At 34.0% G+C, this 18,704-nt stretch overlaps 3 protein-coding genes across 7 annotated transcripts in view; 1 reads left to right on the top strand and 2 right to left on the bottom strand.

Moving 5' to 3' along the window:
- RUNDC3B (RUN domain containing 3B) overlaps nt 1–18,704 on the bottom strand; it is a 153,858-nt gene that overhangs the window by 75,189 nt on the left and 59,965 nt on the right. For all 5 annotated transcript variants that reach the window (XM_019443206.2, XM_019443209.2, XM_019443207.2 and 2 more), the window contains one exon: nt 10,279–10,364. In XM_019443206.2, coding sequence (XP_019298751.1) covers nt 10,279–10,364 — 86 coding nt within the window. The remainder of the gene's footprint in view (nt 1–10,278; nt 10,365–18,704) is intronic.
- On the bottom strand, nt 5,381–6,019 carry LOC109263576 (small ubiquitin-related modifier 2-like). The gene is made up of 2 exons (XM_053897824.1): nt 5,864–6,019; nt 5,381–5,643 (listed from the first exon to the last, which is right to left on the bottom strand). The coding sequence occupies exons 1-2, from the start codon at nt 5,948–5,950 to the stop codon at nt 5,422–5,424; spliced, it is 309 nt and encodes a 102-aa protein (XP_053753799.1). The 5' UTR covers nt 5,951–6,019; the 3' UTR covers nt 5,381–5,421.
- ABCB1 (ATP binding cassette subfamily B member 1) overlaps nt 8,050–18,704 on the top strand; it is a 237,249-nt gene continuing 226,594 nt past the window's right edge. The window contains exon 1 of the mRNA XM_019443186.2: nt 8,050–8,153. The gene's annotated coding sequence lies outside the window, so the exon portion shown is untranslated. The remainder of the gene's footprint in view (nt 8,154–18,704) is intronic.

The following is an 18,704-nucleotide window of genomic DNA, read 5'->3' as shown; positions in this document are numbered from 1 at the left end:
AACGGGTAAATATATAAATATTAAAAACAGACTGAAGTCTCCTCTGTAGAAATTATTTAGAAACCAAACTAAGGTATAAAGAACTAAATTTTATTTATCAAAATAAAAACTATTTGGATCAGCCAATTCTTGAAGATATTTAGGAAAAAAAACAAAAAATGCCGCCATAAGAACAACAAAAAATTATTCTAAGTATTTCCACCACTTTTAAAAAGAACTTCCAAAGTAACTCTTTCAACTGGCCAAGACTGCCTAGTCTGTTTCCCTAACAGCGAAGCAATATAAATGTAATCTGAAAGGTGGAAAATTCACATTTTTACTGGTCTAATTTTGAAATTCTGTAGATATTATTGTATACATAGAAAAAGATAAACACACATTGCTTTTCTGTAAGTACAAGAAAGTCCACTTATTAACTAAATGGAGAACTAGAGAGATGTGATCATTAGTAATTCATCCTAATCTTTTAACACTACAATACTGAGCTAGCAGGGTGTTTGCGTATGAAAAAGGAAGTATTCATTATCTCTGACAAAATAAATTATGAATCCACCTCTCTTAATTCTTGTAAAGCTTATTGTTTTGGTTAATGTCAGTTTTTAAAATACTACAATTTTATTTTAAAATATTTAAAATAAGTATTTTGAGAAAATATTATGATACGGCATTTTTCCACAAATAAGTACAATCATTGTATTTGCTTTCTTTTAAAAATAATATTGTGCAAAAACTAGTTTATGTTCAATAACCAGGCACCATTTGATTGTATTACCTATATATATTAGATATAGACAGTGGACACCACTCTGTAAGATCCCACCAACTAAAAGGAAATTTTAGTAATGGAATTTTATTAAATTTTATTAATTTATTTATTTTATTTATTAAATAAAATTAATTTTATTTAATTAAATAAAATTTAATAAAATTTATTTATTTATTAAATTAAATTATTCCATTTTAGTAAATGGAATTTGTCTTACTCTTTTTAGTCATGAGTTTATTAAGGCTGCAAAAAAATTTAATAAGCTCATAATCCACCAATTTTGCATAGTTCATAGTTTAAAAAATACTTTTACAAACATATCCTTTGATACTTCTTTAAAAAGTCCATGAAGCAAAGGTGGAAAGAACTATCATTAGTTTCAAATTTTCCACCAAAAAAAGTTAAGAGTTAGGTTAAAACAATTTGCCCAAGCTCATGCAGATAAACTCCTCAAGGAAGAAACATAATTCTTCTTACTTTAAGTTCTATATATTTTCTTTTAAACCTTATCACTTCCTATAAAACAAAAATATTTAAAGAGAATTTAACCTATATTATAGTTCATAAGGAATTTTAAATGAGTGAAAAGTACAAAGGAGAATAAGAGACCTTCTGTCAGATACAAACAAATATGTGGGAAGACTTGCCTCAATAGATGTTTTGTGTTTCCTTGGAAATATGGGAATTGCTTTTATTGATTTATGTAAAAAGAGAAAAACTAAAACTTCCAGCCTAACAGAGATTAACAAAATAAATGGAAAAAATTTCTACATACTTAAGGTTTTCCACAAAAAGGTAAAGATATTTAAATAAATTTATATACCTGAGATTTTGCCACTGTTCCAATAGCTAAAATGGCTGTTGACAAAATATTTTGACTCCGAAAAGAGTTATGATTACAATGGCTCTAGAGCCCAAATTCTGTTGAACACATGCCTTAAAAAGAATTCTGGTTTTTGATAACTGGGAATCACCCATTATTCCTAGTATTTCCCTATATAAGAAAAGGTCTTTTTTTTTTTTTCTTTTTTCATTTTGAGTCCACCATGCTTAAAAGTACATTCTAAGAGTCAGATCAAAACTATTTCTGCTTATTCCTAATGTCAACATTGTGTTAGGGACTGCTGAAGAATACCAAAAACACACACATATCTCACCAGTTTCAGAGATTTCTTAAAGTCTAAAGATCTTATACAATATTCTTTTGAGGAGTTCTTTGGCTTAAGTTTTACTAATAATTTTTTAAGTAAACCAATATAAGTGAAACACTTGCTATATGTGAAATAATTCCACTTAAATAAAACAATACCTGAAGTGGAATGCTGCATAGACCTCATTTATTATGAGTTTTTACTGAACCAGAGGGGATGGGAGGACAAACGGTAGAGGAAGAGCTACTTAACGAGGTGTCCACTGTATGCTCCACATCTTCACTATTAATGCAAGCTAAGAAAAAAAGTATTTTTCATAAAATACACTTCTGAGATAACATTTAAAAAATAATTCAGTATTCAAAAAATACTGAGTTAAAGTGATCTGAACCGAAAAAGGTATTTTTATCATTTAATCAAAGACATTACTCACATGTATTAAAGAAGAAGCTGTTAGGAAACATTAATTTTTTTATTCTCTTAATCAAATCAACATATCAGTTTTGACTGGAAATCTGATTCTTGTTATCAACCCTTTCAAAGACTTCAAGAAAACCTGTAAACATCTACATTTTATCTTATAGAAAAACTGGAGCATTAATAAAGTTTGCTTATATAACATGTAACAAATGAACCAAGGGTAAATCCTAAATGACTAAATTCAATAATAGTAAGGTATACACTAAAAAAATTCCCTTTCATTGAAAATATTTTTTGTTCTAAAGAAAATAATTGTAGGAGAAGGACCTAACCAAAACAGTACAATGAATTGCTAAAATATATTATAAACACTGAAAGTACCAAGGTGAAAAAGATGTATTAAAACTTCAATTTAAAGCTTTATACATTAGATTGTATCCCTAAAGAAGTGTTACATGTTAGAAACAAAGAAAAATTATGAGCAACTACTGATATTACTGTATCTGGAGGAAAAGCTTCCACTGTAAAAATTTTTTTTCATGTTTATTTTGAGAGAGAGAGAGAGAATGAACAAGTGGGGAAGGAGCAGAGAAAGAATTCCAAACAGGCCCGTCACTGACAGTGCAGAGCCTGATGTGGGGCTTGATCTCATGAACTGTGAGATCATGACGTGAGCCTAAATTAAGAGTTGGACGCTTAACCAACTGAGCCACCCAGGTGCCCTGCTTCCACTTTTTATTAGGTATACTCTTTCCAATCATGTGTTGACTACAAAAATATCAGAAACCAGAAAACCATTTAAAATAACACCCTAATAACAACCGTACTTTTTCTCTTATCATATATAATTTAACTCTCATTGAAATATATCTCTATAATTCTTTCTTTGGTGTTCATTCTGTAAAACTATTTGAAGGCCCTTCAGGTACTTCAATAACAAATACCCTTTGGATTGCATCCAAAGGAACCACCAGAGTATCATACTGATACTATATAATATCATGCTTCCAATTTTCCTTTTTTGAGAGTCAAAAGTTATTCTACACACTGAAAATGCAATACTAAAGTATGAGAAAGTTTCTCTTCTAAACCAAAGAAATTTCATTATCACATTCTTGCTCCCTTGCCCAGTTTAGTCTCTATGTATGAAATTTTAAGGGAGGAAGTTAGAAAAGTCTCCCTCATGACATCCAAAATAGATTATAGTATTATAAATAAATGTTATATTCCATTCAAAGACAAACTGAATCAGAATGAAACCTGACTAAAAAGTAAATCTCCAAATATCTGGCTAAGAATGTGAGATTCATTAATTATTTTATCAACAAATATAGAATAAGTTCCTACTATGTGGCAAGAACTGTGCCAGGTATGAAAGTTAAATAGTGGATGACCTAAGCATGGTCCCTCTCCATGAAGCTTACCGTCTAGGGGAGGGGACAGGCAACAAACAAGAGAAGAAGGTAATTAGACTTGATAAGTAGGATAAGCAAATAAATAGGTTGTTGAAGTAGAGAAAAACTGAAGGGGAACTCAACTCTGAAGAAAATCACTATTAGGAAAGGCATTCTCAAGGGTTGAGCCTTTATGCCCAGAGAAGTCTGATCACACAGGGCTCTGTAGGCCATATAACATTAATAGTAAATGTGAACATTTACTGAGTGCCAAGCACAGTTACAAATGCTTGATATGAATAATCTTCCTTAACTTTACCAGCACATATTATGCCAGGGAGGGATTAAGAACTTGTGTAAGACTCTACAGATAGAAAGTGGTGAAACTAGGATTTGACTCCAAGAAATATGTTTGAAGAGAAACCATTCTAGACCTAAGTGGGAATTAATAGAATATTTTTAACATTTAAGAAGATTGGCTGGAAGATAAATGGCTAGAAGGGGGAAAACTGGAAGCTCAATTAGGACACCAATAAGGGAGTGTAGACAAGAGATAAACAAGGTATTTATTACTGTAACCATCATGGAGATTGAGGTAAATAGATCAAGATATATTTTGGAGAGAGGATTGACAAGACTTGATAATTAGATTAGGAATTATTATAGAAAATGAGGGAGAAAGAGAAATCAAATATGAATTTTAGATTCTGACTTGATCAACCATGTAGGTAGATTGTGAGACCACTTGTTAAGGAAGAGGTAAAGACGATTAGGAGGGAAAAAATCTGATCTAAACTCGCTAGCTAGAGATTTAAGTGTGGTGTCATGATCATACAGGTGGTATTTAAAGCCATTCTAAAAATTCTACGAAGACAGAAAGGAAAATGAATAGAGAATAAAGATCACACAATACAGGGCTAAGTCAGGAAATACTGATCTTTCAAAGTTGTGAAGAGCATGGAGAATGAGCTTCTTTTCACAGAGTCATTATTTTATCCCATTCCATCTTGATTTGATGTCAATCAAAATATACCACTGGATATTTAGTACAAAAAAAAAAAGGCAATATGCTAGTGCAAACACACCAGCTACTGCATGCAGAGTAAAGGAATGAGGAAGGGGAAAATGAAAGAATAAACTATCAACTAGTACTCAGGATGTGGTGGCACCAAACTGAGTTTTTTAATTTAAAAAAATTTTTTTTAATGTTTTTATTTATTTTTGAAGGAGAGAGAGACAGAGCATGAGCTGGGGAGCAGAGAGAGAGGGAGACATAGAATTTGAAGCAGGCTCCAGGCTCCGAACTTTCAGCACAGAGCCTGATGCGGGGCTCGAATTCATGAACTGTGAAATCATGACCTGAACCGAAGTCGGACGCACAACTCACTGAGCCACCCGGGCACCCCTTTCCTTTTTTTTTGAATGTTTACTCATTTTTGAGAGACAGCGTGTGAGTGAGGGGGCAGAGAGAAAGGGAGACACAGAATCCGAAGCAGGATCTAGGCTCTGAGCTGTCAGCACAGAGCCTGACACGGGGCTCGAACCCATGAACTGCGAGATCATGACCTGAGCTGAAGTCAGACACTTAATTGACTGAGCCACCCAGGCGCCCCATATTGAGTTTTTTAACACAGAATGTATTCTTGGTCTGTAGGAACAGAGTTCTGGAACAAAGTGGCAGGTTCCTTCTTTAGTAGACACCTTCTGTCTGCTGCTGGAACACATCAGTTTTATCTTCCTCCTCTATTTCCAACTGTGTGGGTATGTCTGTTTCACTGGCTGGCTGTCTTTCAAATGAGAATCTGATCTGCCTTATAGACAAACCCTGTGGTTGACAGCAGGCTTCCATTAGTTTGCTAAGTGTTGTATGCCTCTTAATCTTTTTTTTATTTTTTATTTTTTTGATGTTTGTTTATTTTTGAGACGATGCGAGAGACAGAGTGCAAACAGCAGAGGGGCAGACAGAGGGAGATACAGAATCTGAAGCGGGCTCCAGGCTCTGAGCTGTCAGCACAGAGTCTGACGCGGGGCTCGAACCCATGAACCTCGAGATCATGACCTGAGCTGAAGTCGGACGCTTAACCGACTGAACCACTCAGGCACCCTTACGCCTCTTAATCTTAACACTGCACCACAGAAGCAACCTGACCCAACACCTTCAAATTAATATGATCATTTTTCTCAGTCTTGACTCCTTCCTTGGGCTTTTCATTGACCATGGAGAATTTCAGAGTATCCTCCTCTGCCACTTCACAAAGGAGGTATCAGGTCCACACTGAATGAGCACAGAAGCAAGTACCAGTAGTGGCATAAGAAGTACTTCATTTCTTTTTTATGACTGAATATCAGTCCACAGTATGGAATATATACTGTTTATTCATTTGCCAATTGATAGGACATTTGGGTTGTTACCATTTTTTGGTTATTATGAGTAATGCTGCGATGAATGTCCGTATATATGCTTTTTGTGAACATATTTTCAATTCTCTCGGAAATACATATACACCTATATGCATATGTAGATATATATGTATAGATCTATACATAGATCTATAGATAGATACACACACATACATATATGTATCCATATATATATAGGAGTTATGTGCTGGGTCATGTGGTAAATCTATATTTAACTTTTTGAGAAACTTCCAGACTGGTTTTCAAAGGGGCTACATGATTTGTTTCCTTCTATCAATGTATGAGGATTTCAATTTTTCCAGCTCCTTGCCAATACTTGTTATTATTTGTTCTTTTGATTTTAGCCATCCTAGTGGATGAGCAGTAGTATCTCATTGTGTTTTTGATTTGCAATTCCCTGTTATTGATGTTGAGCATCTTTCATGTGTTTATTGGTCATTTGTACATCCTCTCTAGAAAAATGCCTATTCAGATTCTTTGCCCATTTTTAAATGTTTTGTTTTTGTTTTTATTACTAAGTTGTAGGAGTACTTTATACATATTTTAGATTGAAGTCCCTTATCAGACATTTAACTTTGCAAAAATTTCCTCCCATTCTTTGGATCATCTTTTCACTTTCTTGATGATATTCTTCAAAGCAAAAAGGTTTTAAGTTTGATTATGCCAATGTACCTACTTTTTCTTTTGTGGCTTGTGTATTTGCTATTATATCTGGGAAATTATTCCTAATCCAAGGTCAGGAAGATTTACATTTATGTTTTCTTCCAAGAGTTTTCATGGAAGTCTGATCCATTTTCAGTAATTTTTGTATATGAAATAAGGTAGTAGTACACAAGCAAGTTTTATTAATGTTTTTCATCTTAATAATATAAAATATAAATATTTTATTTATATTTTTATGAAATAAATTATTTTAAAATATTTAATATTTAATATATTTTAAATATATATTTATAAAATATTTAATTATTATATTTTATAATTTAAACAGATTCAGATTCTAAGTCTTTCTTAGCTCTTGAAAGATATGGTAATTTTTCACTATTCTATCTACTTTTCTGTAAGTGGGAAAAGTATTTATCACCTCCTTTTTCACTTTGTGACAGCTCAGTTAATTTTTGAAGTTTTGTTTCATACTTCACTCCTTCCTTCTCTTACACCTACTATAGTATAAAAAAATTATTATTTCTTCTGAGTACAACTTTTGTCATAAATTAAGTACTGTGGTACAATTGTAAAGTAACAAACAGGTCTCTACAAAACTAATTTTATCTCTACTTCATATTTTCCATATTTGTTACTTCAAATTCTTACCAGAATGGTTTCAATCTTGTTTCAAGTATCACATTTGTGTTTTTTAGCTTAACTTTTCTAACTATTTTTCAGTCTGTGGGTAGGGAGAAATTAAAACTTGGAACAAATTAATTCAGTTTCTACTTTACTTCTCTATTTCTCAGTCTTCCCAATAACCTACAAAAACAATTGCCCACCTTTTTTTTTTTACGCTTGGATTCTAATCTCAACTCTCTAACCTCCCAACTCTGGCTATTTCCCAGTAACCCCTCAATCCCTAAACCAGAAACCCTGCAAGGGTTGTTTCCAACTGCTAAAACATCCTCCATCTTAGCAAAAAACAAACAAACAAAAAAAAAAAACAAAAAATAAAATCACTTGTATTTCTCTAACACTACAGAGCCATGTGATGTGCTCCTACAAGATAATTTACTATATTTCTGTTCCCCTACTTCTTCACCCAATCTTATCCTTGGATTTTCACAGATTATTATTCTCAAGCTTGCCTATCTTAGCTCATGTAGCTCCTCCTTCTGTCCTGGGGTAAACACTTGCATCACCATTTTAAAGGACGTCATTACTCTTTATCTGTGAAGACTAGAACAAGAAAAGAACACTTGATTCAGATACTCTCAAGATTCCTAAAGGACCAGAGATCATTTCTCATTGTTCTACAAGCACTTATGTCAGGGAGCATCCAGACAAAAGGTAAGGTATAACTATTCTTTCCAATAGTTTGCTTGCATTTCACAAAGCTAATCTTCCAAATAGGTATGTTTCAGCCAGAGGTTCACAATCAAATTTATTTATAATTAAGAAGTTTCTTTGGTTTGACTTCAGTAAAAAAAAAAAAAAAAATAGCATAGTTTTGTTTTGCTTTTAAAAAGGAAGACTTTTTGCAACTGCATTTTTTAACTTCTAAGATGAGAATTCTGAAATAACACCCTCCTTCCTTTTCTGGAAATTAGAGCCATTGTATTAGCACTTAAATACTATGGGTGCGTATATTATATAAACATATATTTGCTTGCATATGTGTAGAAACATTTACTAAGCCATGTTTCTGTTTCAATAATGTATGCTTATATATTTTTACAAGAGTATTTTTAGTTCATGGACTTTTTTAGAGACGAATCATTTCCTTTTTATCAAAAAAGACAGCTAACACCTAAGAACAAGCCAAAAAGCATTTCCCTTTAAATATTTGAACTACTCAGTCTAAAAATAATCTATTCAAGAACTATTTCTACTCCACTCATTTGTCTAAGAAGCAAGACTAACAACTTAGATTATCAATGCTTTAATTTCTATTCAGAAGACTATCATAACTTTAATGCAACTTTGCAAATGCACAGGAGATGATTATTGTGTAAACTTCATTTTGATTTCATTGATTTAGGATTTATAGGTTTGATCTATGAGATTCTTATACTACTTTAATCTTCAAAATCTTAGTATCCTCAATATTTAGTATCTTCCATAATTAAACTTATTTACTAGAAATAATAAATAGAAGTAACAAAATTTTCATTTCACAAAGTTCATCTCAAACATCTAAGAGTTCATCATTTCACTGCCCAAGGAATCGTACTGCAATAAAAGAATTCAGTAAGTATATATCAAACAATTATGTGACATGATGGAAGTGTTAGTGGTATGACAGTAATCATTTGATAGTAATAAGTGTATCAAATCAACATGTTGTACACCTTAAACTTCAAAATATGTCAATTATACCTAAGTAAAGTGGGAAAAAAACAAAGCAAAAATGTATCATAATAAATGCCCACATTTTCTCAAAATCCAAAATGCCAAATATTGCAACAGGACATGGAAATTAAGATTCCAGATATATGAGTTCTTTATATATGGCCCTAATTGCTCTATCAAAACTGGTTTATAGTTGTCACTCTTTTCTTCTCTTTCAGAAATATGATTTATGAGGTAGTAATATGTATGGTAATTTAGAAGTGCCTAAGGCAGTGTGGTCCAATAGAATGTTCTACATATGTGCTGTCCAGTTTGGTAGTCATTAGCTGCACATGCCTACTCAACACCTGAAATGTGACATGGCAACTGAAGAAGCGATTTGGTAATTTTATTTACTCTTAACTGACAGTAATTTACATGGTGGCATGTGGTTAGTGGCCACTGTATTGAATAGTACATGTTTAAGGTACTGAAAGTACTGAATATTTTCATTTACAAATACTTTTGAAATGCAGAAAATCATTTTTTTAATAACAGTTATAAGCATAGAGATTAGCAGACCACAGTTTTATAGGCATGCCTGTTGTCCTAATATGAACCTTTTCTTTTATCATTGTAAAAAAGTAAAGTAACATGGCACAGTATGTCATCTCTTATGTGCATACAACCTAAGAAAAACAACACTAGTCTAGCCTGCCTTAAAAAGACAACTGAGCAATCACTAGTTATATGTATGAATTAAATGAAAGAAATAAAATAAGTGTAATACAGAAAGAGAAAGAATGCTATAGGAATCTGATGGTGAGATTTTTCTTCAAATTGGTCAGGGAAAAGCCTGTGGAGAGAATGGACTTCAACTATTAAAAGCGTGAGAAATAGAAATGATTCAGAAAGATACTCTAGGTATAATGTAAAGCCTGAAAAGATAAACCCAAGAAGATGCATGGTTAGCTGACAAATGGCATTTTCCTGAGAAGATAGTGGGTTTACCTGAGCAGTACAAAAAAGAGGAAATAAAATAGCTATGGACTTAAGAAAGGAATGAATCTTCATCTTATTCTTACTTCTAATCTTTAGGTGATTCTTCTAAATACATATTTGAAAATCAAAAAGACTTTTAAACCTGGTTGTTTTGAAGTCTCTCAGAGCTGTAGAGATGTATTCAGATAAATGTTTTTCCATGAGTGCTACTCTAATCCAGGCTCTACCCTAAAAGGAAGAAGAAAGAATCAAATGTGAAAAAAAAAAATTACAAGTTAAAAAAATATTTTGTCCACTGTCATCAAAAATATAAGCATTTTAATATGTAAGAACAATTCAGTCAAAATATACATTTGATAAAGACTAAAAAATATTTAAGTAGATAAGAACAGGTAGGTTTTGATTATATAAAGTTTGTTTTTTTTTGTCATTTGTTTCTCTAAATATATAGGGTACCGTATGTCATACTAATTTTCTATCCGCTGAAGAGAGGTAACTATTAATATTGAGTTACTCGGGTCAGAGACTTTACGTAACTCTTTACTTCAATGCCCAAATCAACATGCTAATTAAAAGGAGTCCCCTTATAAAACATGAAGAACAGAGTCCATTCTTTTTTTTTTTAAATGACCATTGCCACACCACTTGTTTAAGAAAACTTCCCACCTATCCTTCCAGAGGGAGGTTTTAGATAACTAATATTGAACCAAATTTCATTACGTACCATGCATCCAAATCATGAGTTACTGAGTTTGCACCCATAACATTCTAAAACTATTACCAAATATTTTAACTGGAAAAAACAAACTCAAAATAAAGTTACACAAAACCATATATTTTGGTAGAAAATCACATAAGCAGACAATTCTGACTAAATGTGAATAATTTAATTTTACTTTTGAAAGGGGTAGTATCATTCAATAGTTGAGACTAGCCAGTTTTGTTTTTGTTTTTTTTTAATAATCCAAAGCATTTCTCCTGGACTCTGTTTAAAATTAAAGAATATAAGAGGTCACATTTGTAATGAGAATTTTTTAATTCGTTTGCTTTCATTTTCACGCAGCCCTCCCACCAGTCTCGAGAAAATCTATGAAGATTAATGAGATAGAAAATCAAAAAAATGCAATGGCAGTTGAGAATAAAGGTGATGCTAATCATTATACATGATGGTCAATCACCTGGTATGGAGAAAAAAAGCATTTTTAAAAAAGTTTACTTATTTATTTTTGAGAGAGAGAGAGAGAGAGAGAGAGAGGGAGGGAGGGAGGGAGGGAGGGAGGGAGGGAGGGAGGATGAGCAAGCTGGGGAGGGACACAGAATCCAAGAAGGCTCCGTACTGTCAATATGAGAGGCCTGACACAGGGCCCAGCTCACAAACCATGAGATCTGAACTCACTCACAAACCCTGAGATCATGACCTGAGCCAAAATCTTGAGATCATGACGTGAGCCAAAATGGAGTCTGATGCTTAACCAACTGAGCCACCCAGGTGCCCAGAAAAAAACAAAAAACAAAAAACACACACAACGTTCTTTAGAAATGTCTATACCTCTAGTGAATTCACCAAACCTCTGAATAGGAAAGATCAAAAAGGAGTCAATCTAGACAGTGCTAAAACCTGACCAACTAGAAGCAGCAGTATTGTGAAAAAAAGGAACGATATGAATGTGATTAGCAGGGCAGTCAACTTGTTCATCAAACTCAAAACCCTTTTTTGTTTGCCCAGGGTTCAGTCTATTATTCCTGCTGAGTAAGCCTTGGGGAACCTACAAATAGCAGTGGATGATCAGAACAAAAGGAAGGAAGAAGCAAGCCATTGGTCAGCAGTCTCAAGTTTCTCTCCTGAAATTTCCTTTGAAAGACACAGAGACTGGTAGTGGTGGTTTGAATCAAAAGGCTATGATTTCACCAGAGCAGAAGGTGGGAGAGTTGCCCGCCAGAGAAAGTTAGACACAGGAGACTGTGCTATTGCTAGATAAGAAATGTGGGGAAAGCCCTGCTTCCTGATTTATTAATTTCAATTCATGCAAAACTGGCCTGCACCTAATTTCCTGTCCTTGTATGTTTGTGGAATTCTCTATTATATTGTGATAATACACTGTGCTAATTTTAAGTTTCTTTTCTTTCAACAAAAGAACTTTAACTAGAACAGGAGATAAACAGACTTATAAAAGTTGTTGGGGCCATAAAGTGGGAAAGCCTTACAGCTTGGCTTAATTAATATATGCTTAGCTCTGGCTTAAGATACATTAAGATATTTATATACATTAAAATACTTAATCTTCTCACACAATACTTATTGTGTGAGTTACAATACTAGCCCTACTTTACTCTATGAGGAAACAAAAAACAGACACATTGAGAAGACAGGAAACATCTCACCACCAAACCAACCAACCTAACTGAACTAAAATCTATACACTCTATACACTCTACCTCCTGTTTCAGGGAATAACCTATAATCATTTAAGAGAGTAAAAAGACAAATTACAGAGTAGGTAAAGATATCTGCATTATATACATATGACAAAAAGCTCTCATTTATAAAATACAAATAATTCTTACAAATCTATAAGAATAACTCAACTAAAAATTGGGCTTGCAAGGGAAAGATTTTATAGATTCTACTTCTTTGGTATTTTAGGTACCAAAATATTCAGATGTTTTCTTCCTTTTTAAGTTAGTTTTATAATTTTTTTCAAAGAATTTGTCCATTTCATCTAAATTTAAAAATTCCTAGGTATGGTGACTTGGTTAAGTGTGCTCCTCTTGACTTCAGGTCAGGTCAAGATCTTGTGGTTTGTGAGCTTGAGCCCTGCATCAGTTTCTGTGCAGACAGTGCAGAGCCTACTTGGGATTCTCTCCCTCCCTCTCTGCCTCTCCCCACCTTGGAATAAATAAATAAATCTTAAAAAAATAAAATTTATAGGTATGAATTATTCATAATATCCTTTTAGGATTTTTAATGCCTATAAGGCCTATGGGGTTGGTTGGCCTATTTCTGATACTGGTAATTTATAATCTTTTTCTCTGTATGAATAGTCTTGTTAGAAGCTTACCAATTGTATTAATCTTTTTAAAACCACCACCTTTTAGTTTTGTTGAGCTTTTTCTATTGTATATATTTTTTCAATTTAATTGAATGTTTTCCCTTTATTTCTTTCCTTCTTTTTGGATGTATTACTTTTCTTAAATAGCTTCTTGAGATGAAAACCTTGATCAATGACTTTCAGCCTTTATTTTTTTTTTAATACATAAGAGCCTACGTAAGTCTTTTTTTCTCTAAGCACAAATTTTACATGTTATATTTTCATTATCACTACTTTCCATTTATTTTTCCATTTTAATTTTAACTTCTTTCATCTGTGACTTATTTAGAAGTCCTTCTCAATTTTTACTCACATAAGCATTTTCTAGTTATATTTTTGTTATTAATTATAGCTTAATTCCACTGTGATCAGAGAATACATTTGAGATTATTTCAATCTGAAATTCAATGAAATGAATTATAACTCAGCATATGATCAATTTTTGGATAAGTTCTGTATGTGTTTGGTTTGAATGAGTATTTTGAATGAATATTTATACATTCTTACATACTTCAGTTCTCTGGTACCACTAATCCTTATTAATATTTTCTACTACAATTACTTAAAAGTCTACTATTTGCATCTCCAATAGATCTGTTTCAATTACCTTGTTTTATTTCTTAGTTTTGGTCATTAGATCTTGTTTCCTGATATGCATAGTGAGCGGTTTTTGATTGAATACTGGACACTGTATATAAAAGTTTGTAGCTGCACTAATGCTACCTTTATCTAGATTTATTTTTGCTCAGGTAGGAAGGGAGTGTACTTAAACGTCACTTTTCACTGTTTAAGGGCACCAATTGTAAGACTTTTTTGGGCTGGTCTTTGTCTGAATATCTCTTACTCCCAAGGTGGAATCTTTCTGGGGTCACAAATAAAAGTCTACAGTATTTTACAAGGCCCCTCCAACTTGTTTGACCTTAAACTCTAACCTCTTTATCTCCAGAACAAAACTGTGAAATCTTTATAATCAGCTTTTTTAGCTTCCTACCTGCAGCTTTCAGCCTGGTTTATGAGACTTTTGCTCTATGCTTCAAGTAGCTAAAAGTTGGCAAACACCTCACAGGAAAACTGCATGTATAACTTCAGACACATCTGTCTACAGCTATCTCAATAAAGTCCTGGTTTCAGTGGCAGGTCCAAGCTCCACCTTCTGTTTCTTTAGCCTAGAGAAACTAAAAGAACTCCCAGCACTCTCTGATTGACTCTGTATCAATGATGTGAACAGACAAATGTCCTTAGGCTAACAGCCAAGATGAAAGTAGGGCTCACACCTCATGTACAATCCTTCTGTCTAGTACTGTGGCCACTTAAGTCCTCATGCCTTGTCTGTTCTCTTATGTCTTAAATTTATTGTTTTGTGTATTTTATCCAAACTCTACCGTTGTTGGCAGAAGGGATGCTCTGATACAAGCTACTCTGTCATCACCAGAAGCAGAAACTGGTTCATTTCTCACCTCCAGGATCATCTTTTTTTTCTTACTTCAGTTATATCCTTCTACTATGACTCCCTCAATGTGCATTCTCCATACTGCACTCAGTTGATCTTTTTGAAATGCAAACCACATTACAATACCCTATTATTTAAAAAAATTAAAAGAAAGAAACCCTCAAGTAGCTCCCCATTGCATTCAGAGTAATATCTAAACTCTTAACATACTCTGCTTCCTCTGCTTACCATTTGAACAGCACATTTCTTTCTGTAATTCACATCTTGGCTCAAATGTTGCATCACACAAGCCTTCCCTACCCAACCTATCTAAAAGAGTGTCCTTTCTTCCACCACTCTGATCACTTTCTAACTTCTTAACCTGTTTCATTTTTTTAAGGCCCCTGAGATTATATTATATATACACTGATTTGTTATAATTACTGAAACATTACACAACATTTGTTCTCTGTCATCTTTTCACCAATGCCACTGTATCCTCAATATTTATTAACAGTTTCTAGCACACAGTAGACAGTCAATAGATACTTGTTGAATAAGTGGATAAAACTAAAGTAGATAAGTAACTTGCTCATTGCCAGTAGGCATTAGAGGTACCAGTGACAAGTGGGGAAAAGGAATGATGTGAGGAAAATGGTCTTTCATAAAGATTCATATGAACTTAGTATTTAAAATGGAAAGAATGTAAAACAAATGGGCAGAATCAGAGTATTTCTGGTTTCTGCCTAGGAACCATTTTTTTATTTTTAAAGCTCCCCAAGTATGTCTGCCATTCTTCCAGGTTTGCAGCCATCACGATAAAGAATTAGGAATAGGAAATGTCAAGCGGTGGTTTAAGGGACAAGAGGAGACAGATTTGTTAGTAATAGAAAATGATTATAGGGGCGCCTGGGTGGCGCAGTCGGTTAAGCGTCCGACTTCAGCCAGGTCACAATCTCGCGGTCCGTGAGTTCGAGCCCCACGTCAGGCTCTGGGCTGATGGCTCGGAGCCTGGAGCCTGTTTCCGATTCTGTGTCTCCCTCTCTCTCTGCCCCTCCCCCCCTTCATGCTCTGTCTCTCTCTGTCCCAAAAATAAATAAAAAACGTTGAAAAAAAAATTAAAAAAAAAAATGATTATAAAAATCATGTCTTCACAAATCTATCTTACTGTAAAGTTCTAGTATTTGATAACTCTGGTGTATCTGTGATTAATAGCCCCACTGTCCCTACCTCTTTCGGTAGAAAATTTGGCTAACCTGCCTCTAAGAAAGAGCAGTGATAAAGTCAGCTTCTGAATAAAGGAAAAAGTATACAAGAGGATGAGACCAAAAAAGACCAGGAAGGATTAGGGATTTCTGTCCTAGAAATGTGTTAAGGACTGCATTCACAGTTCTGACATAGTATAGGTGCTCAAAAATATATCAGATGAAAGAATGCATGAATATATGAATGGCTGGTATGGCCAGCATATTCAGAAATTGGTCCAATATGTTAAACTCAAGAACCAAAGAAATGTACAGAGTAAGCAACCACAAACCAGGAAAGCTTAACTTAGCCACAAACAAGAACTGTTCTTAAAAACAAAGAAAAAGAGGGGCACCTGGATGCCTTACTCAGGTGAGCATCTGACTGTTCATTTTGGCTCAGGTCATGATCTCATGGTTCATGAGTTCGAGCCCTGCCTTGGGCTGTGCTTTGGGCTTGTGACAGTGTAGAACCTGCTTGAGATTCTCTCCATCTCCCTCTTCCCCTCCCCCACGCTTGCTCTCTTTCTCTCTCAAAATAAACTTAAAAAAAAAAAAAAGAACCATTAAAAACAAAGAAAAAGAAAACTACATAAGATAGGCAGGAAGGCAAGAAGAACTCAAGAACAGTATAGAGCTCATATGCTGGAATTGCTGTTGCCTCACACAACAACAAAAACAGAAGGAGGAAAAGAATTTCTTGACCTTGAAATCAGTTGGAATACTAAGAAAATCCAATGGAAATATATGTAAGATCAGTAACAGTGGTAACTAAGGATCCATTTAGGGAATTTCTGTCAGAAATCCCCTATTATGCTGATAAGTAATCAGTCCAACAGCAGATGGGAAAGATGGGTGTGTTCAGAAGAGAGTAAAATAAATGCCCTTTGCGATGAAGTTAGTTTTCTAAGAGTGCTAATTCTAGTCTGAAACTTAAATAAGAAATCCCATATACAGAAATCCCATTCCCAGAACCTCTGCGTATTGTAGAAAGAAGAGCTGCTGATACACCTGAGATGTAAAGATTACAGAAATGATCTTTAATTCAAATACTGTATTCCACTGTTAGGCTTTCTTTAAGCCCTGGCAAATAGGTTCAGCTGGACAAAGACTGAGCAAAGAAAGGGACTGTCAGCATTTCACAGATCTCAGCTCAGAGTGACCAAGTATCAGATCTCCCATGGTGGCAAGTTTCTACGATGTGAATCTGAGTTGTACAGTAGTTGTAGGACACAGACAATCCTGATTAAAATCAATGCAACTAAAGTTAAAGAAAGTTTCCATACTGAATTAGTCATTGTTCTGTAAGGTATCTTGTCTTCCAGTGCTTAGTATGTCATCCACATAACCCTAAAGGTGTAATCAAAGTTATTCTGCTTCTTATATAGAATTCAAAAATGAAGATCTGCTTGGTCCCAGGTGTACTGAGTTGCACATTGTTTAGCAGGTAAATTTGATGCTGTGGTTCTGATAAGTTTTCACAAATGTCAAAACTGGATGTGAGTGCTGTATAGGCTAGTAGTTACTCCTGAAAGCAGCTCGAAGTCTCAATAAACCAGCCATCTAAGGTATTTGCTTAATCCTTCAATCCTGACAGTTGGCATTAGCACGTGTGATTTAATAAGTAGATTAAATACTTTGTTCTTCCCACCACAATGAATAAAGACAGAAGTAATATTTGCTTGTAGACTTTCCCCAGCATAACGAGGCAAATCACTGATCTTTCTTTCCCCAGTAAATGGAATCTATTTGAGGCCTGAGCAAACAAAGATATAAATGCCAGATTTTGGAACCTGATTATTATGCAGTGATATTCAACACTGGTTTTTTACAGAATAAATATTAACTCTCTCTGATGGGCAGCACCTTGCTGTGCAGGGCCTATTCCCAAGAGTCTCATTAAGAGAGGTAGTCAGCTGGGTTTTGCATTTATGTGTTACACCCAAGTCCAAATGCTACATATCTAATGTGTGTTAACTTCACAATTACCTTTTGTATTTTGGTATACACTAGTTCTATAAATATATTCTCTCCTATACTGAAGGGGTTTAGAATACACTCATTATCAATTGCTCCTACTTTTAATTTGAAAATAAGAAAATAAAGTTTATGTAACACCTGGGACACTATTTTTATACACTTCATTCATTCAAATTACATCTTGCCTTTTAATCTTAACCTACAGAAGAAAAGATTTTTTTTAATTTTAAAAATATAAAAAAAAATTTTTTTTCTTGAGAGCAAGCAAGTGCAAGCAGGGGAGAGGGCCAGAGGGCAAGACAGAGAGAATCTTAAGAAGGCTCAAAGCTCACCACAGAGTCCCACACAGGGCTTGATCCCACAGCCCTGGGATCATGACCTGAGCCAAAACCAAGAGTCAGATGCTCAACCGAGCCACCCGGGAGCCCCCAATATGATTCTTAAACCATAAAGAAAACATGAAAGGAAACCTGATATAAACTCAACTAAGATGCAAAGGAGAATTCAGATTGTACATTTTCTAAACCTGTAGTCAATCAGATAATTCAAATGTAAATAAATGCATAAATTCAATAGTTTGAGACAACAGAGGCTAAAGGGACTACTAACACAATATTATAGCTCAGAAGAAAGCCATTAAAATAAAAAACAAGTTTTAAACATCTAAGAAAAAACATTTTCAATAATCTAGCTATAATTGACTTAAAAATGAAGACATTTATTGGCTTAAAAAATGTGTGACACAGGAAAGAAAACTGATTCAAACTAATAAAGTTCAAAGACAATGAAACAGAAAGTTAACCATTGCTCAGACTGGCGGCAGTGA

Source organism: Panthera pardus, unplaced genomic scaffold, assembly GCF_024362965.1.
Source record: "Panthera pardus isolate Hobbes unplaced genomic scaffold, ASM2436296v1 HiC_scaffold_8, whole genome shotgun sequence".
Lineage (NCBI taxonomy): Eukaryota > Metazoa > Chordata > Mammalia > Carnivora > Felidae > Panthera > Panthera pardus.
Note: the sequence above shows the minus strand (reverse complement) of the source record. Positions and strands in the feature narration are given on the sequence as shown.